The sequence below is a fragment of the Ischnura elegans genome, chromosome 9 (assembly GCF_921293095.1).
Source record: "Ischnura elegans chromosome 9, ioIscEleg1.1, whole genome shotgun sequence".
NCBI lineage: Eukaryota > Metazoa > Arthropoda > Insecta > Odonata > Coenagrionidae > Ischnura > Ischnura elegans.
The window spans coordinates 26,864,761-26,886,572 of record NC_060254.1 but is presented as its reverse complement, the minus strand read 5'-3'; the positions used below and the strand labels follow the sequence as shown (position 1 = coordinate 26,886,572).

At 38.2% G+C, this 21,812-nt stretch overlaps 1 protein-coding gene across 1 annotated transcript; it reads right to left on the bottom strand.

Annotated features, from left to right (window-relative positions):
- Positions 1-956: 956 nt before the first annotated feature.
- On the bottom strand, positions 957-18,926 carry LOC124165693. The gene is made up of 5 exons (XM_046543177.1): positions 18,771-18,926; positions 9,611-9,655; positions 9,157-9,203; positions 4,457-4,840; positions 957-2,465 (listed from the first exon to the last, which is right to left on the bottom strand). Exons 2-5 carry the CDS (start codon positions 9,633-9,635, stop codon positions 2,187-2,189), a joined length of 735 nt encoding a protein of 244 aa, XP_046399133.1. The 5' UTR covers positions 9,636-9,655; positions 18,771-18,926; the 3' UTR covers positions 957-2,186.
- Between the last annotated feature and the right edge of the window lie 2,886 nt (positions 18,927-21,812).

Genomic DNA, 21,812 nt, shown 5'->3' with positions numbered 1-21,812 from the left:
ATAAATTTCCTTGTCACTTGCGTTACCCTTTCCAACTAATATGAGGTATAATTCAATTTAATGATAGTTATAAGGAATAGGGCGATTTCCAATTTTTTAAATTGCCTAAATGGAAAGATTATTACTCCTGGAGTACGTATTTCACGCTTTTAGATCTTTAAATGACGATAGCTATTTTTCGCGATTAAATGAAAAGTGAAAAATTTCAAGTGCGCGAAAACGCGACGACTAAGTATGAATGCTGGGAAAAGCCCGTACGACGTCATTCTGGTTCCAGATGCCGCCGTGTGAGGCCACCTTGGCTATGAGCGCCGATACAATGCAGGCTGTTAGCAGGTAGCGCTTGACTTAATATGGATTATTAGTACCCTATCAAACGAAGGAAACTTTCCGACCATAGGCAAAAATAAGTGATTATGAAGAGATGTTTCCCTAAGCTCTGTGCCTCATGCATGCATTGATAATCTCAGACGATGTAAAACTCCTTACTAGTCGTGTAGAATCTCGGTCCCTGTGACGTCACGTGGAGTGGCATCACATGGGCGCCAATCTGGCCTTTTTCAAATGAGATTAAAATTGACCATTAACATTCGTCTAAACTGGAATTTGTAAAAAAAATAAGTATATTATGAATACACTAATGGTGGGTTACGAATCGCAATCAATGCCTTTCGTTTTCTTTGATGAAGGAAACTACCCTATTATAAAAATAGATTGATTCGTTCATTTAGAAAACGAATTCAAAGGAGAATTTTTGGTATTGATAAGGTTATAAAAAAATATAATCTCGATGGAAAGCGGCAATTTCAATTATGAGCTGTTCCGGAATGATGTTCCTGTTTCAAGTGATTAGTACATCCTTGTAGTTTCCCTAAAATGTTTAAAGTGTCAATTTTGTGTGTTCTTGTTTCGTACATAGAGGATAAGGATAAGGAAAATAATATCAACACTCTAGGTTATGTTTTAGTCACTTTTAATGTCCAAATCTTTGGAAAAGTGCAACATGAAATAATGAAAGTCTTATGTAAACTTTTTGTCATTGATGATAAATGAATGACATGCTTTCTGGTAAAGCCAATTTTTTTACTCATTAACCAGTTTAAAGCTACAAAATCACTTTAAATATAATGCAAAAACTTTTATCTTGGCCAACTCGTGATGTTTTCCAGAAACGCAATGGGTGGTTTTGTGTTGAATTTTGCCTTGATAATCGGATTTGCACCTATGAATAGGGCCTTACCTTAAATCATTCATTTAAATTTCAGCAATTATTTCAATCCATTATCAGTAAAACTAGTCTTTTTGATCATAAATCTTTTACATCCAGGGTAATTTTGATTTGAAAAATAATATTAAATGCAGAAGAGCAATCTCACAATTTTACATATTAATTAAACAACGCCATTTTTTACATTCGTGCTTTTCTCATTTTATGTCTTTCACGGTAAATTGACTGAACCGGAACGGACAATCTATTTGACCAATGAAACGATTTAATTGCTCAGTCTTATGTGTTGAGCGGCCTTTTATCGTGCGAGACCTGGGCAAGCAATGGATGTGGAGACTCATTCGGGAAGTTGACGACCGTCGCGTGACGGGGTTGGCGTCGAGTGCGTTCGCGGAAATCGACGCCGCTCGTCTGTGAATGAATCTACATCCACAATGGGTCGCCCAGAGGTCTCCAGAGGCTTAAGAGGACGGTCGACGGCGTTCACACCCGCCGGAAAACACATATAGGTGTCGCGGTACTTGTTGGATTACTTCAAGAAGTCTCGCGATCCCTTTTAATTTAGGCTTGTTCGATGGGTGATAAATACTATCAATTTTGAATGGCTGAAATTCATCGCAATGCCCATATTAGTATTGCATTACTTTTTTCGTTATCGAACGCTACACAAACTTCAATATTGAACCGATTGCCTATCGATTGTCGATGATATGGCCAATTGTCAAGACCATTGACGTGACTGTGGACATCTTTTGGCTATTGACAGTAAGTTAATCATAAACAATCGATAAGCTATCGAACTTTTCTACCATCTTTACAAATTTATCCTTAACATTACGGGCCAAGATGTCTTCGATGATTTCTAACAATCGAGGTTGATTTCGATTTATCGATCCATCGAACAAGCCTAAGTGATTCCTACGGCTGCGGTCGAGCGTTGAGGTCTCCAAGAGCGTGTTCAGTGCCTGTGGCCGAACTTGAGGGGTGGCTGTCTCCTCAGGTACTGCTGGATGAGCGGCCGCTTGCCCTCCATCGTGGACACCTCGATGGTGTCGTCCTCGTCGGCAGCCTCTACTTCCACGGCCTCAGGGTCGCCGAACTCGGATGGGCTCTCGGACGCGTCTTCGATGTCCCTTTCGGTGGTCACCGCCTGGCCGAAGTTGTCGTTGAGGCGGTAGAACTGCGGAGCGTCAGCGCACGCCACGGAGTCCTCCATGCGCGCGCACGTGAAGGTTTCCTACGGAGGAAAAACAAAGGTGCATCAGAAAGATTCGGCATTAGAGGGTTTTAATAAAACGCTTGCCTGCTGGGCTAGTCTTTTTTGGTGAATTACTACTCGCTTAATTCATATGTAATCATCTTGAAATTTTCATGGTACATTTAGTACACTGAAGTTGGCATTTGACAACATCTCCAATTTGATAATTTTATCTTTCCATTGTTTTCTTGGACATAATTTTTAAATATTTAAGATTCAAGTAAATTTTGCTTTGCTCATCCTGAGATTTTCAAGATATATCTATTTGCTTGAGACCTTCGAATTTGTGCAAATATGTTCACAGCATTGCAAATACTTTTTCTCCTTCGTCACAGGTGAAACAGCTCAATGACGAAATTTGACAGCCCAGTAAGTTAAGATAAGAAAATCAGTCCAGGGTATCGTAAAGGATAGAGTAACTATCTTCAATATTTTCAATAGAAAACTGAATTCTCTTTTTGGACTTAAACTGCATGTAAGCCTATTTTATGCTTGTTTTAACTTTCAGACTGCCATAAATATTTAAAGTTTCATCTCAGAAAAGAAACCTACGAAATATTCATTGAAATGTCGCAACCTGTCTTAGGATTTTATAAACTTATTTCATACCAAGGACTGCAAGAAAAAGGATACTATTCGGCCTAACTTAAAAATTTTAATCATGGAAAACAAGAAAATAGCTTGGATTTAAAAATCAGTGCCTGTATCAACCTCTCAGACTCAGTGATAACCTCTCAGACTCTTTACGTAAAAATCATATTTTGATTTATTTTATAAAAGTCCAGGCCATAATTGAGTCACTTTATCTGAGGTATGTATAAAATGCCTATTTAGTGTTACCGCAGGGCAACTCAAGTAAAAAGATTAAAATATCGATGTTAACGAAAGTGCTCATCATGAAAGTAATTCTTGTTATAATAAGATAAGGTCAGAAAAATTTCACATCCACATAAGGCAAAGAATGAAAGGCATAAGTTTTTCTTAAATTATACTGAAAAATATATCAAGGAATTCCAGAGTTATGGATAAACATTTTGAGATAACTCACAGAAATTGATGAGAATTATATCCAGTTCACCCTTGAATAACAACGACGTGTTTTAACTGCTATTCATTAAGTTCAGAGGACTCGTGATGAGTATGCGATAAGTGCTAAATTGAAAGAGAAAGTTCCAGTAAGTAGTTTTTAGGAACAAGATCGTTTTCCTGGCAGTGTGGGTGGTTTGATATTAAGCGAAGAATTCTGCTGTTCTTAGCTGTATATAATCTCTGATCAAAATTGTCTAAATGAAAGAAACATTAAAATTGCTGAGTGGAAAGTTACAGTTGACCGTTAATCTATCCATAAATCTTGTGGCTTTTGGCAGCTGGTATGGTGATCGCTACTTCCCCAGAGGCCATATCATTAACTTTTACCTTAAAATACTTTAAAACCATAATCATTACGATTCCTCTGTTGTAAGCTAAATGTCAGGGTCAATCTCCTCTAGCCAGACCTGTATTATCTTTATATGTTTACTCCATCACAGCCAATGATAGGTTCCTCGAATTTTGATTTATTACAAATTTTTATAATTTTCCAATGCAATGTCGCGAATATGCATTAATTAGGGCAGGTTCCCTTTTTATAAGATACTTGTTTTTTTTATTTAAATGCTTTATGTATAGTTTTGTCTACTTATTGAAATAACTCAGAACAGTCTGTGCTCTGCATTTTAGAATCGCTGACTGCTCACCTGATTCAATATGGTCTCTCCAATGACAAATTTAGCTTTAAGCATTATGCTAACAAAATTATTCGCTGACTTAATGACATGTATGCTACTCAAATGCGTGATAATTGCCAACAAAACATCACTACAGGCAAACCGATTACCACTTTTACTACACCACAGAAGGCAGCAGGATTACCACACCGCAGAAACAAATTAATCTCTGCGAGCCTGCTCCTGTGAGCATTCTCTGTTCACCTGGTTGAAGATGGTCTCGCCGGGACAGATGAAGCTCCACTTCAACGTGAACTCGTTGCCGTCCTGCATTTGGACGGGCAGGCACACGTGGAAAAGTTGACAGTCGTTGTCCACATCGGCGTAGAAGCCGTAGTTCCTTCCCTCGCACTGGAAGTTGTTGGAGATGTCGACGCGGATGGAGGTGGCGTTGCTGGGCAGTCCCATCTGCTCCTCGATGCTGTTGCCATAAGTCGGGGCGTCCACTTCCTCTCCATCATCGCTCAAACTGTTCTCGCTGCCGTAGTCCAGCTCCGTCTCGCCCTCGATCGCCCGCCCCAGAGACTTCACCTCCGAATGCACGGGCTGCGGGATCCTCGCCGGACCTCGAGACACTTGCCGCGCAACCTGAAAACAATAAGGTGGTTTTCTATTATTTTTTATTGCCTAATTCGAAAGATTATCACTCCTGGAGTACGTATTTCACGCTTTTAAATGACGATATAAATTTTTCGCGATTAAATGAAAAGTGAAAATTTTCAAGTGCGCGAAAACGCGACGGCTAAGTATGAATGCTGGGAAAAGCCCGTACGACGTCATTCTGGTTCCAGATGCCGCCGTGTGAGGCCACCTTGGCTATGAGCGCCGATACGATACAGGCTACTAGCGGGTAGCAGAGTACCCTGCTAGCAGGTAGCGCTTAGCTCAAACAAGGATTATGAATACCCTATAAAATGAAAGAAACTTTCCGACCATAGGCGATTTTAATAGGTGATTATTAAGAGATGTTATGAGGCTATGTACGCCTTAGCTCTGTGCCTCATGCATGCATTGGTAATCTTAGACGATGTAAAACTCCTGACTACTCGTATAGCATCTAGGTCCCTGTGACGTTACGTGGAGTGGCATCGCATGAGCGCCAATCTGGCCTTTTTCAAATGAGGTTAAAATTTATTTGAGGAGTTGCTCACATACAGCATTTCTGCCAATTTATAGTTTAAAATTGACCATTTGCCATTCGTCTAAACTAGGATTTCTAAAACCAAATAATTTGTATATTATGAATACACTAATTGTGGGTAACGAATCGCGTTCAATTCCTTTTGTTTGTTTGATGAAGGAAATTACCCTATTTTGAACGCTTTGAGGAACTGTAGAACATCGTTTGCGTGATTAGATAGTGGAGGATCCTAACTTTCATTTTAAAAGAATGCCAAGTGAATTAAAAATTAGTGAAAAAAACATCGTACAAATCCAAGTGAATAGGATAATGGGTCAATATCAGCTGATAATAAGCGCAAATAAAAGTATGCGGTAGAAAAGAAGTGAAGACATTAAAGTTGAGAAACAAAAACTGGAAAAGGGGGATGTATTCTGTTGAATGTGGGGGGTGGGATATCTAGCGATGGGAGAAGCAAGAAAGAAATGATCAGCAGAATAGCCCAGGCAATGAGCGCATTCCACAAAAAGAAAGATCTGCTTACAAGGGAAATTGAAGTGAGGAATCGATTTATCAGAACTATTGATTTGGAGCATGGTTCTCTAGTGAAGTGAGATATGGACAATGGCATATTAGTGTCCCCGGGTCGACCGTTTGAGCAACAAAGATGGCAAATTTTTGTTGACACTATCTACACGTTTTTTACTCCATCATTCCCTAATTATTTTATTTTTACAATTGAAATCCAATGGCTCGTTTGCTTTAGTCAATATTTCGTTGCAGGTTTTTAAATATGCTGAGTTTTAATTGTTTCACTAATTCATTATTCTTTATTGCTCATCAAGTCATTTCAATTGTGAATTTATTGCAAGAAATCTTCTTGTGATATATCATGTGAGGATTTAGGAGTCGAAATTTTTCGCCGGTATGATGTAGCTTTTTACCTAACTTACGAGTAAAGAAAAAATTACATACGCTAACCACATCGTTCACTGTACAATTGAAAATTCCCTGCCAGGAACTCAAAAATCTCTGTTCTTAGGATGCAAACAAAGTCCTTGATAAAAATTACTAAGCTTCCTTATAAAATTACGGTATCTCGAAAATCTAGTGCCTTAAATTCAATTTTCGGCTGATGTAAATACTGCAGCCACTCACTTATTGGTTCAACCCAAAGTTTGGTTTGGGGATAGCATGAGGCTTCACCCGGGAGTTAAACCAAGGACCTTCAGATCCAACGCTCCGCCACCTGGGTCACCTTGCTCCCAGGATTCATCATTCGGAAACCCTAAACTGAAATTCTCCCAGGGCGAGGTGCCACAGTGAAAGAAACTGACCCCTCTAACCTAAATGAATATTTACAGGCTTGTGGCTTAATTTGCAGTGAGCTCTACCTCAGTGGCGAATCATGAGGGATGTGCTCCCCCCACCTGGAAATTTTTTAATAGAATGAATAGATTGAATATAAGTATAATGTTAAAAATTAATTTATGGACATCTAAAAGCTTGCTTTTATACGCATATAAGACCTCCAACGCATTATCGCTGTGAAGTAATTCGTACCACCAATGCGCTGAGCGAAGTAAATACCCTAAATTTCCCCTACCCCTAGAAAAGAACGACTTAAATTTGCCCATGATCCACCTTCACCAATCCCACCTAACCTTCGAGTTTAATCACTGAGTGAGTGAATAATTTTTACTAAAAAAAAAAGGAAAGCGTTCGATCCATTAGCGCTGCCGTGAATAAGCGTAAAGCGAAGAAAAAAACGCATACAAGCTATTTCGAAACTCTGTCACATAAATTGACGAGAGTTTGAAGGGACACCAAGCGTTGCATGGAGTTGTTTTATTCATACAGCTTGCAAGGACATTATTGCTTCGTCCTTGGGTTGTCTACAGCAAAATATACCGAGCCCTCATCTTCTTATTGTGAAGTCAAAGGCGCTGCAATGGATATTGAAAATCGCACACACCAGACGGAATGCAGAATGCACCCGCTCTCCCTACAATTCGCTTCACCCGTCAATTCTCCGCTATGTAAATTTGTACGATGCGTCCAGATGGTATGTTTGAGATTCAAAGCGGGTTTTCCTTGCAAAAAGATCGTCATTCGATGACGGTGTCTATCGGGATCAGTTAAGGCTACAGCGAGCGTGACACTACATTGTTGTCATTTTTTGCCGTCGAGGTCAGGGATGTTTTGTGTCTTCCTCAGAATCAATCGTTCGCGGACATTTAATGCGCGCAAAACCTTTTATATTGCATCGATTATGCATTTCTTGGAAGCGGAATAAATCTCCTGGAGAGCTCTATCTTGCTGTAAGAGAAGACTATGATGAAATATCTATCTGTTATTGGCGTTTTGCGGTTTCATTGATATCTGATTTTCCTATTTTTTCTGGTATAACTTGATTATAATTTAATGACAATAATAAATCACCCTTTTTACAGCCTCTGCTGGTAACTTCTGTTTGGTGAATAGTACTGAGAGATGGATGAGGGCGGCAGATATGACGAAATTTCGACAATACTTGGTGCATTCGTGCACATTAACATTGGAATGAAGTTTGGTGACGAAAACAAAATAATCCAATCATGAAGGTAGAATTGATTTTTATCCAATAATGTTTTCGAGTCACAAGCCAAACGTCGTAAATTCTTATGTGACTAAATCAAATGTTAGATGTAAATGGTAAAATCCTCGCTTTATTCACTTTTTCGAGATTACACTTCAGAAGCATCACGTGGCCTGGGTTCCTTCAATGTTACGTCGTTATCGAATGATACTTTTCGGAAGTTTCATTAAGTCATGGAAGGATAATGATAAAGATGAAATTGGGAGGTGAAAGGTATTCATGGTAAACTATTTGGAGGCGATCCGGGTAACGCTACTTTTCGATGTTTGTTGCGAGTATTTAGAGGATGAAGATGTGATGGAGAAGCAACGGAGAGGCGACGAGGCAGGAAGAAAATATTCGCCAATGTACTATGGAATCGAGTACTTTGTTTGAAATAAGTGGCGTATTTAGGGTAGCTATCAAATGAAAGTTTTTATTTCACCAGAATAATAAAAATCTCTTAAAATACTTGTTTAATACCTAGAAGCCAGTTTTCTGCCCTTATCAGGCGGCAGATTCATTGTCCCTTAAAGGTATTACATACGACCAAGGTGACACGAATGAACCCCCCTAAAAAAACAACCTCACAGTAATCCGGTATAAAATCGTTTCCGGCTTAATTTTGTGGAATAATATATCCATGATAAAAGCACAAATGGTAATATCTACTCTATTTTATTATCACCTAACCGACCATGGTTCCGACACTTGGTGTCATTTTCAAGGTGTTCCTAATAAAATAGTGTGGATATTACCATTTGTGCTTTAATCATGGATGACTCACAGTAATCCGCCCCTGTGTGAATACCTAATTTCTCCCAGTATTTAACTTCTCAGCCGTAACAAAAAAAATGAAATTCCCCTTCCTCGAAGTCAATCATATGGTCATGGAGATTTAATTATTTTGCATTACATATTTCTATAGTTATTCTTTTTGATGTCGAAATATTCTAGTCATGGTGACGAAAATATGGTTAAACTCGGATCTTTTATGACATTTTTAAAATGTGATCTTCAGACTTTGTATTCGGTCAATAATTTTTTGAATGCATTTATATCTGAAATATCTTTTTAATTAAAATCTTGAAATTGCACTTAATCGTTTATCCGAACCGAAGTTATTCAGTGGAAAAGTTTTCAAATTAGTGAAAAAATATCACTTACTCTAATCTTGGGATATGCTGCAGCACTCGAAATGAGGAACAGGGTCACTGAAAAAACAAAAAAGAAATGCGATTGAAAGTCGTGGATAAAACCAATTTATGCTCGTATAGCAGGCGAAAGTGATATTAATGTGAATATTAGCATGGATTTATCGATAGGGAAAAAATAAAATGCTTTCACTGGACACAGCTAACCTTTTGAAAAGTGAAAGGTAATACATGCATCCTACTTTTCCTATCCAGAATCAAAAATGTTCACGCATATTCTTTGGTAAAAAATAGACTTAATTATCATCTGTGCCATGGATGCTAAAAAATGTATAATTTTTCATGTTGCTGTAAATTAGCAAATTTTCAAAATGCTCACTGCTCTCAAACAAATCAGAATGATTAAATCTCAACTTTCACTGTAATTTTCCACATGATTTGATTCGGCATAAAATTATTATACTTACAGGTTAAGGCGAAGAATTTATTCATCTTGGACAGCTTTATTCCTCCTGAAAATATAGAAATTAAATTATTGCTATTGAAAAAAATATTAGTTGATGATAAATAATTGTAACTATATCTAAATATGAGAGGTTTCCTTCTAAAATTCAAGAAACGATATCGTTGTCTTAAATGGTTATTACAAGATCTGGAACTAATAATCTATTACTAAAAACAGAGTGTCAACCTCGGCCTAGCAATCGTGACTATGATGTTTATTGGTAAGACCTCTACCTCATTGATTGTCTTGTCAAGTATTTGCTGTATCATATGTAGGACCGAATCGTAAAATGTCAATGTTAAAATCTCCTAAAACAAGAATGATTTAACATTTTACATGGTATTTGTGTGAAAACTACTCCAGAATTCTCCGGAAATTCTGCGAAATGTTTTCTTTAAAGTGGCTAAAATCAGCGGTTAGCGTAAAAATATACTTTTTTAGATTCGAGAATATCCTTTCAATACTTCGGAGTTTGTCGCTTACGTTAACTCAAAATACTGAGAAGAAGTTTAGACACATTAATTTTCAATCTCTATTTATATGAGGAGTATATGTTGTTAAACTTTTTTGTGTCCCTTTCCAGTGCCATGATATGCCACTCTTAAAAATAAATGGCTTATTTATTTGTGACCATATTATCAAAATTTTTGTTCGACATTGATTATATTTTGTATTGTAAAATTTGCCCACTCGTGCAAAAATACATATCGATGGCTAAATTCTAACAACACGTATCTCTAAAACGTATCTCGTATCTCGCGTATTTCAGGATAGCTAAAAAAACGAATAATTTCTTTTACTTGTACACTGAAAATAAAAACCAAAAGTTCATAAAACTGAAAAAGAAGCATTTATTTGCAAACGAAGAGTTGGTTTTTGCTAGTATTTTATTTTTTTAAGTTATTACACTTTGTGATACTTCTCTCAAACCGGCCGAATTTAAAATACGTCTTGGCAGAACTTAGCCATCGATATTTTCCGTCAAAGATGGATTTAAGGACTAATAATCTTCTAAATTCAAATATTTTTCATAAATCTGAATTCACCACCGAGATTTAATGCTAGACCATAAATAAAGTCCATTCAATTTCTAGAGGCACGTTTCAAACCTTTGAAATTAATTACTGGTCGTTCAGTAACAAGGAGTTATCATGAAATAACCGCTTACTGAGTAATAATGAAATTGTTATTGAGTAATAAACGATTTTAATTTATCCTGGTGAATACTATTGATGAATTTTTCTCAGGTTATCAGCCAGGTTAATTCTGTCGTATAAACCAAATTAACCTGGCTGAGAGCCCGCGAAGAATTCATCAATAGTATTAAGTAATTTGAATGACATCTTTGTTATGCCTTAAAAACCTGAGGACTCTGAATTATGACCGCACTAACCGTAAAGGAGTGAATTGATGAGTCAGAAATAACAGTTATCCAAGGCCAGAAAATCTATAAAAGCCGCCCTACCTGTAAATAATTTAAAAACAACAACTTCCTTGACCTTTTGCGGGATATTGCTCTAACGGTATGGGGAGGCCACGTCAATATGAAAAGGAAGAGTCTTATTGAAAATTATCTTCATTAGTTACCTGATTTAATACTCGTAATCTTCAGGTCAAAGTCTAAGCAAGCTCTTTAATGCTAAAAATTTAGTGGCTAGCGCATCACTCTGATGATTCTCTATTAGTCGACAGAAAGTTCTTCTTGGAACGCTAATTAGGCTTGCAAACTTACGTGGCGAAACACAAATTGCTTTTGCTATCCTTCGACGTTTATTACTTTGCCTTTTTGCATCGATGCACTCTTTTCCTGTCCATTACCTAAATACTGAACTACCAGCATGATTATATAGCCTCAAAATACCTATCAATTATATCAAAACGTGTTAGTCAAAGCATTATTGCAGTTTATGAGGTATAGGAACTTATATTAAGAGATCCCGGATACCGCATGAACTTTTTAAATTTTATTTTTCTCCATTTCTACGTCCATATACGCGACCCTATATGATTTAATATTGGCATCATTCACATGGAAAAATGCAAACGTCTTCCATGAGTAATTCCATATTGATACATGAACATATTCCTAATCATTAATCCATGAACTGTGGTAAGACAAAAAACTTTAAAGTTACAAGTCAAGTTATTTTTGCATTGTATTGATGTAGCCTATCTGTTTTTAGATCCTCTTTTTTGACTGCAGTTTCATCAGTTGAATACTATTAATTAAATTGAAAACGCTCTGCTCACAGTAAGTTTCTAATTCCTTCATAAATATATATTTACTATCGTAAGCATGCGTCGTTGATATGGAGTGTATTAACTGTGGTTCCATGAAGATTTCGGCATTTTAAGTTCATTTGCCAATGCAGCAGGATGGATCACCATTAAGATCACTCTCCCGTCGTTTAACAAATGGAAGCCTAGTGGTAGCAAAGGGAAGTCTGGTGGGTTACATATCCTCATAATTGGTATTGGAATGTCAACACTATACGGTAATGCTGCATGTTGTTGCATGCTAGTGTACTTGATATTTTCAGTTGAGTATTTTACCATGTTTAAACTTTTTGTCCACGTTAACTTGGTTCCAAGATGCTTGAATCATTCACTCATCCACTCATAAATATCTCGCTTCATTTCGCAAGGAGGCTGCCCTTCTTGCCTGAGACGGGTGTCTTTGAAATGCGCTCCAAGAGCCTTGAGAATGAGCCAAGACTCGTTCAGTTTCTTCAAAGCAGAGGGGTCGAGGTCTGCGAATCGGTCCTGGAAATCTGGGTAGATACGAGCAACCCTGAATTTTATCCGACCCTCACGTTTGTTGCTCCTGCTTCTCCAACAAATAACACGAAATCCTTATTTCACATACGAGATGATTCTTTCACTCTGCATATTCATATTTTACAGCTCACAAAATATAGATGGGTAAATTAACGGAAGTATTAAAGTAACTTAAACTAAATTATAGTTACGTCAGGGAAAGGGACGACATACTACCTGTCGGACGAGAGCAGGTGAATTTATTTTTTTGAAAGTTACACGACGGAGCTAATTGACCCTATTTTACAGGTATTGTAATTTGAATACCTAATCTCTTTTCCTTCAATATTTTTGGCAGAGATTTTCATTGGAATATACCATTACGCAACGCTAATCACCGTGGAAGCCTCAAATCTTTCAATTTCCTACATGGTATTGTATTACATTCGGAGGATTTCAAGTTTCCTTCGAAGTTGAGAGAGCGGTTGCAAAAGGTTTTCAGTTGATAGTCTGGGATTGGTCACTGCTGCGAATCCTCCCCTTCCACAAAACCAACACAGTAATTCTTATCGTACCTGGGACGCGAACCCTAGCGTTACGACCATTGGGGTCTAATTTTCTGTTTCACTATTTAGGCTGTAGCGCTCACCTCACGTGTTCTAAGATTAGTCAATTCGTCTGCAAATGGTCAGGGTGCTGCCGGCAACTCTACGGGAAGTGGGTGGTGCAGAGCGCAGTTATCCCAGCGACGCCGGGCCCCTCTAAAAGGGTTGTCCACGTTATCTCCGCGAGTATTTTGCGGAAGTGGTCTTCTAATGGGGGAGACGGTAGGGAAGATGGCGTGAGCAGAATGACTCTCTTGTCTTCTTATGCCTCGATCGGTGTATCGGTCATTTACTCCTCAGAAGATGTGCAAATCCTCTAAGTTCGTACCCCAACAGTTTGCTCAATCACTTACTTAGCGATCGAGCCCGAATTTTGTGTGGAAAAGTCAAAAATTAATTATTCATTCGATTCCTACAGCTACTCCATAGGATACCTTTGAAAGTGATCACTGCTCGTTTATTGATTTTAAGGAAAATAACTAGGCGTAGTCATCATAATAGTATTGAGTAATTAGGATGGAAGCTCCGCTATCTATGCCTTTGAAATCCGAGGGATCTGAATTGTGACCGTAGTAAACCAGCAAATTCGTGAAATGATAAGTCAGGAATAATACTTATCTTATGCCAGAAAATATATTACTCCAATTCCCCCTTTTAGTCATTTAAAACAACAACAATAAGACCTGTAGCTAGTCAGGGGAGTAAGTCCGCTGGCAATTTTTTTATTTAATAAATAACGCCTAATTCATATCTACCTTTTTTTGCAAACAGACGATAACTTCAAGCTTATCTGCCCGATTACGTAAGACGTACTTATGACAGTGGATATGAACTGGAAATAATTAGAGTTATTAGTGTTGGGCAGGTTTTTTTACAATGTGAGGTATGGTAACAGGGTTGGGGGCGGTTAATTCCAATGGGCTACCTCACATTGCGAGGATATGTGGTTTGGGGTGCCCGGAGGCTGCACCTGGGGTTTGAACTCGGAACGTTTTGGTCAGTGGCAAAAAAAGGATCGTATCAGTGGATGACCACCACGGTTCTAGGATGAATATCCGTATAATGTTATAAAAATCTAGAATTAATAAATAATATGGTATATCTTTACAAAAATAAAATGAAAGAAAAGTATATCTCTTGTGATAGTAATATTTTGTGGACTTTGACGTAGGGATTCTGTCAATATGGAATAAGTGGTAGTAAAAGTGTGGTTGGACAACCTACACAGTATCGCCTTTCCGAAACCAAGAATTGAGTATTGCGACCGAAAGAGAAGTTCATGAAATCATTCGATGAAAATTAGAAATTCAAATGATTTTTATTTTTTGGCCAATTTTTATTTACTTAGAATCAATATTTAATTATTTCATGTGAAAAGTAAATATTGATACGCTAGTGTGGTGATCTACAGTGAGCCTGCTGCATTTTTCCTGGTTGAGTTCGTAATTTAATTCACTAATCCAGGTTTTAAGTTAATTTTGAGAATTATGAGGATTATTTCAATAAGGTGAAACATTCCGAGCTCCAACTCCAAGTGTGAGTCATCGTGGGAAGAAATATATCAATATTTATATATCTATTCGTAGATATTGCTAAATTCTTTCTTTTTTGGTTTCTCGTCATATATATTTTATTTAAAAATCCCTGTAAATCGTAAATAAATCAGCCATTTACGTGTAAATTTTTGTCCTCATTGGTTCCTTCCCACTTTAGCGAGAGAACGCAGATAGTTGGCTGATTAAAAATTCCCGAAGCCCAGCCTACCTCAACAGCCGTTGAACTTTGAAGAAGCGTTATCGAGTTATAAATATGGCATCTGCACCGTTGTCAAATCAACACATATTTGGGACACGTCTTTTGACCGTGCACGTACGAATGTCGAATGGACGAAAATGGAGGGTGTGTGAGGCGTCCGTGACTGCTGAGGCAAATCACTTGTTGTGACGTCAGGAGAAGAAAAAAAAATGGTGTCTTCAAAGTGCGATCATCGAAAAGGAATGCATCCTATCCGAAATAAATAAAAATGCCTCCGAAAAGGAAATGACACGAAAGCGAACCGTGATCGCTCCGCAGTGATCACGTCCTCGCACTAAGACTGGCCCTGGAGACATGAACGCCCGAATGTTCACACGTCCCTTTCCTGAGTCGTGCCAACAAAACTGGAAATCTCCCAATAAAGAGAATGACAGGAACTAATGTCTGTATTTTTTTTATCAAACTCCTATATTTATTTATCTTGCGGTTCAGAGAATAGCAGTGGTCTGTAGGCCCTAATTCCCGCGTTCATATCCAGGCAGTGCTCCTTAGAGACGCCACAGGAATAAGCAGTCGCTTTTGAGGTTTATCCAACCTCGTAGCACGCCCCTTACGTCGGAATTAAATTTCATCGTCGAATTTCATCCGTCGTGGATTGTAGCGACCTCTCCCGTTTTTAACCGGCAATGCATGATCCCCGCTAAATAATTCAAATATCCCATTAAAGCATTATAAGTTACCTTTAATTTATGCAAACGAACTTAAATTCGTAATTTTTCCGCGCTCATAATGTTTAATCTCCTCACCTAATGGGTTTCATTGGGAACTCATTGAGACTTGGGGGGGTAAGATTTTCAGTACGTCATTCAAATGAGGGACTATTTATGGCATGAAAATCATAAAATTGATAGATAATGCCACCATTAATTGTGAGCCAACTTTTGGAGAAAAACATCTAACTCCAAACTAAAAAATCTGTTAACAAATTTAAATGACGTCCATGATGTCTGAGAAAAATGAATTGGTAAATATGTGAAACAAAAGCGAACCATTTACAGACCATGAGAATACGTCCGTCTCCTCATACTATTCTAGACCCAAAGACGCCAGAATTGTCGTGTTTTTATGACGTTTTACTGCCTTAAAACTTTTATCGCTATGCTTGTTTAACTTATGCTATCTTCGTGACATTTTAGGGTGTAAAGAATAGACCGTTTCCAACGTTTGGTTGCAACTCAAATTTGATAATTTTACCGGTTGCCTTTAAATAATTGATTCAGATATCGCGGATTGAAATACTGTGTATAAATGGACCCATTCCACCTACCTGTCCCCCTCACGTCGAAAATGGATTTTTTCGTCGCATTGATTACCGTTATCCCTCCCGAACTTTGCATGCATTTTTCCCGATGTAAATTTTTTCACTATTAATTTTTATTTTACATGGCCATAACAATTTTCACTCAGACTAAAATGCCTAACCCTTCTGTGCAAACTATGTTAGGAAATCGATTTATATTTAAAGCGTTGACTTAATGAAGCTTTAGAGTGTAAATGCATGCTAGTCTAATGAAGAACTAATTAAGGCTGGAAAATAGCACAATTTAGTGAGAATTTTTGTGCGAAGTGTAAGCTAATTTGCGGTGAAAAAAACATCAAGTAAGTCGAGCCTTAATCATCTGTCAATATATATTCCGACCACTCCTAAATTTGATAAAAGTTCAACACTCGGAGAGATATCAGTAAAAATATTTTACGGGGGATACAATAGGTAGGAAAATTCCGTGGCTATTACACAGTACTCCATTACCATAATATTCTGTCTGTCGGATGGGACGTGAAACAATGATTCCTTGGCACCATTTTCAACGGCTGTCGTCACTGGTTTTCTTTCGACCATTCCTCCGTCCATTCCAACTCCCTCGAGCTGTTGTCCGATTGTCTTGAATGACTCCAGTTACATCATTCCGTCGCATGAATCACACGGGGAGAAATATTCTACTGGAACCAGAGGTCTGGTATTTAGAGGAGGCAACAAATAATGACGTTCATTGCACCATTGAGTAATGGAAGGAAATAAGACGATAAATCGTGTGTCGGAATTTGAATGCTCTTAACGAAAGGCGCAAAAGGATCGAATATCTCATTTAACTCTGAGAGTGCTGCACTATTTCCACATAATAGAGATATACGAATATAAAGAGCACTGAAAATCCTTCACTTGCGTCGGGATGCGAGCTTAACGCCGAAAAATATGAATTCATCACTTTAGCTTCCATGCTAAACTTATTATCGAGAGATTGACCAATAAATGTTTTGCGATTCGCATTAACGCCTAGGCATCTATGCAACCATTATCATCTGCAGCTCTACAGCCCGATCGGTGTGGGCTTTTGCTCCCTATATTATTTATATGCCTCCATACCGTTCTTCTTCTTGCTCTTTCCCTCCATATTATTACTCCCATTGCCTTCAAATTCTCCTCGGCATCCTGTAGACATCTCCGTAGTGGTGATCTACCTCTTCTACTGACTCTCTCCATTTTGCTATTAAGTACTTGCTTGGGCATCCTTTGTACATAGCCCAATCATGCCAGCCCAATTGCCTAGTACCTTGGCAAATTGAACTATATTTTTCCCCTCTAGTATTTTTATCTCCAGCCGAAATGGACACGGAAAAGAAGAATTTTTGGGAAGTAAAATAACGAATAGAATGTAGGGAAATAAAGAGCTAAAATAAACCAATCCTCAGATTGCAATGCCATAATATCCATGTAAAAGTGGTCGATTGCCTTTTAAAATGTTCAACTTCCTAGTTCTATCGAAGGGTCGCGTACGCCACATGGCTAGACATTTATTTCGGTTATAAGGAGAAGTCTAAAACGAGTCAACCATTCCCTTCATTGGAAGAGTCACGCAAAATTGTTGAAATGTGCATTCATGAAAAGAAAATGTTTTTGCGAAAATTATTATGCGCTGAATAACTTTGATTTTAGACGGCAGGGCGGAATACTTTTGGGAGAACTGAACAAATTTCGGGGGTTGTCCCTATAGCACTCCCCCTGCCAATGTGCGTGGAATTAAGCGCTTGAGGTTATTTAAGTAACGGAATATGGAATGACTATAGGAATGGTTGGCCTAATAAGGAGGCGTGATATTTTTGAGGGATGAATGAAAGGTGATGTTTCTATTGGCATATGAAGAGTCAGGAACTTGGTGCAAGTCCAGGTGGATATGTGAAAATAAAACCACGGAGAAGTGAAATTATTGCATTGGGAGCTCATTGTTATGTATGATTCACAACTCTCGCATTGGGAGCATAAGAAATAGAGGGTTTCAGTACATTCAAAAATTCTACAGTGGTAGTATTGCGCCTTTGAAAACAATCAACCAATTGTCACATTTACCTTCATGATAGTGTGCTCTATCAAAATTATTACTATTCCATGCTTTTCCTCGCGATTTTAAACATTATAAAATAAATCTAGGAAATGAGTGGATCGTTGAGCTTACGTCGCCGGTCTGCGGATATTTTTGAAAGCCGATTTACGAGCGTGCAGAAAGATTTACACAGACGTTAAACGGGGTATGCTGGGAGCCGCCTAAGACTCGGAAGCTGCGCGCTAGTCTTATTGCTTGAGAAATTGAGGAGAATTTTTTTTAGAGCGACACAGAGAGCATCACATGAGAACTCCACTATATTTCCAGGTCTGACAGAAGCGATAAATAAAGGGAGATATTTTTCCGAATGGATAGGTATGGGAATTCGTTTTCCCTGGAAGAATAATCACTTAAATGATTTCGTCAGAGTATTTCCTTTTTACTATTTCCTTAACTACTGGTGTCCTAGTACCTATGCCACGTGCTTATTGAGCAGGTTTGTTGGTTATGCATTTAAATGCGCCCAGAGCGGCAAAATAAACGGAATGAACTGGTGCTTCTTCCATGTAGTCGGTCCCCTTGGTCACACATAAGAAAGCCCTGCTGTGCTGGGATCACTGCTTACCTTTTTGCGTGGATATTGGTGAGTGGATGGAGATAGATAGATGAGCAGTCCGGGTGGTGGAGAAGGGTATCCTCTTAGTCCGTTCCGGTCTGTTCCTCGGGAGTGAATCGAAGGGGCCTCGCGGGGCGTGGTGCTTATATTCTGCCCCCGCCTCATCCTAGGGGCTGCTCCTTCTGCCCCCCGAGATGTCACACACGCCGGGGTGGGGGTGAGGGGCGGATGGCGCACCGAGGAGAGAAGGCGGAAGGGGGATGGGGTGCGGTGAAGGGGGAATGGGGGAGCGTGCACTTTGGTGCGTACGGGACTGCGTCGCTGGGAGGGGGAGAAGTGGGAGGGGGAGGTCGTAAGGAATGGAGGGGGGTAGGGTAACGCCTCCCTCGGAGGGAAAAGTATGAGTAAGAAGATGCTTAGCAACTAGGTATTGATAGACATGAGGTTCACCTCTCGTTGCTATCGAATTGTTTGTCTCCGTGTCTACAGATGGATATTTAGCCTTTCTTATTTTTCTAGTAATAGACCTTTAATAAAATGTTTCTTCTGTTAAATAAATTTTAGTATGTTTTTTCTGAATTTTGCGTCTGTGGAATTTTGGAGTACTAGGGTTGAGGAGAGTGTTATACCATCGAACACTTTTTCAATTTTTTTATACAAAGCAAAATATATTTACTGAAGATTCAGTCATTTGGTAAAACTTCAATCCATCAGGGTTACTTAACCTAGTTTTTAAGTTTTAGACTTGTACCTTTACTATTAATGCGTTTTTCATTTAATATTCACCATTTTTCTTCATCAAATATTTGAATAGAAGTATCTTCTTACTCATGATAATTACTCATGCTTTTCAGCAATATTTTGGAATTTTGGACTACGTGAAAAAGTAATGGCATAACCACCAAAATTGAGTTTGATGAAAATGAAGCCATTCTATGCAGAATTGTGGTTTCGTTAGCCTGATCTTCTGTGACAATAGTTAAAATATATCAAATAGATGATAAATTTTCTCGTGAATAGTTGACATGAATGGGTTAGATATGTTGGATCACCAATATTCAAGATGAACCGGAGGGGATATAAGGTTCAGAAAATTCGTTGAGGGGATTTCAAAATACAAGTTAGAAAATGAGAGACTAAAGGTATACTTCATTTTGTGGACATGAGCGCATCCAGGTTCATGAAATGGTTTTTTTATTGTGTAAAACAACGTAATCTCCGTTGCGAAATTCTATCCCACAAGTTTGGGGACCAATATTTCAAGGACTTTTCAAGGACCGATATCTGAAGGCTGACTCGATTTCAAGGCAAAGTAAATTATATCAAAGTCCCTTTATTTCTGCCCTAAAAATTTTATTTAACATATTTTTATGTTAATTTATATTTCATTAAGTATGTTCAGAAATGGAATTTCAGCGCATTTTTCTCTTTTCCACGGGAATGCATCGTGTTTACGGCTTATTTGAAACAAAGCGGATTGAGGTAGTCTCTTGACAATAGTCTTTAGACGTTCACTTGTCATTACGCTCATTAGTAAAATTCTAGTTTTAAATGGCATTGTAAAAATTCATTATTTTCCGATCCACGCACCCAACAAAATTTCCACTTGGATCGTATTCTACATCTAGATTTCAATTTAGTAAATTCGATAATAATAACAGCAATGAAACGCCATTAGTGGGACGGCATTGAGGCTACGTATTCCCTTCTCCCGTACCACCCTAACCGAATGATTATGAAACAGTTCCCATTGGTTCTACCATATTTCTTCTCGTAACTATGCAAGGAGGAGCTTCGTTGAGTGGAGCAATAGGCCGAATATTTAAGTGCGTCTCAACATTTACGGAAAATAATTACATAAAGATGGGTATATATTTACTGGTATTTACTGGCGTGTATCCGATTGCCGCCGTATGCGAGCGCACTGTTTCGTCTCTCTCTCCCGTCCTCCGCTGAACAGTTGAGCGGATCGGAAAAATCGATTTTCTTTCGGGAGTACTTGGCTCATTGAGAAAAATTTGTGGGACTAACTCAGGATACGTCTCAATACATATGAGACCTTTCGGTCAACCGTTGAATCTTACTCTTTGAGCTTCAATGGGTTGGTAAGTTGAAAATCCGAAAATACCAATTTGGGTAGTTATTTTAAACTGATTTTTCCGAGTTACAGTTCAATTAGCGAAAGTTCAGTCCATTTTGTCGCATCAGTGACCTACTTACCTCGCATTTAACTCTAATTATCCATTGGGGAAGATGTTTAGATACTGGTATAATCATCATCACTGGTCAACAATCCTAGGATTGGTTTGACGCAGCTCTCCATTCAGTTCTCCTATCAGCTAATCTTTTCACACCTACGTATTTCTTCTCTTTCACATCCTTTACTTGTTCCATATATTTTGTGTGAGGTCTTCCTTTTCCGTTCTTGCCTTCCACTTGTCCCTCGAAGATTGTCTTCATCAGGCCATCATATCTCAAGATGTGGCCTATAAGGTTTTTCCGTCTTCTTGTTAAGGTTTTCGGGCTGAATGCAAATATGATAGAAACTGGCATAATATAAAAATTATAAGCCACCTTTATCAGACAGTAGCTTTCAACAATATTCTTGTAAACTTCTGTAACGACCTAATGAAGATTTTGGAGGCATTTAATCAGGACACTTCATGAGTTGCTTCAGTTATTTTGGTTTCATTCCAAATTTTTATAATCTCTTAGGTTTTTATTTTCCTTTTTGTTACCTTTTTATTTTTGCAGATATTTTCAAAATCGCCCCTTTTCTGTCTCTTCTTTGTAATTTTGCGACACTACCCTCTGTTACAGATTACGAGAACTAAGTTTGCTTTTGTCTGCTTAACATGGAAATTTCAGATTTTGTAATTCGAATATGTTGTTCTCTCTTTAAAAAAATGCAATGAAATCTACCAACTGAATATTTTTCCCGTGACGAGATTAAGAATACGACCGTTTCGCCGTTATCATAGTTTTTCGCCTGTTCTTCTTCACTCTTTCGACCGTGGAAGCTAAACGTTTACGTTTAAACAATTTTTAATG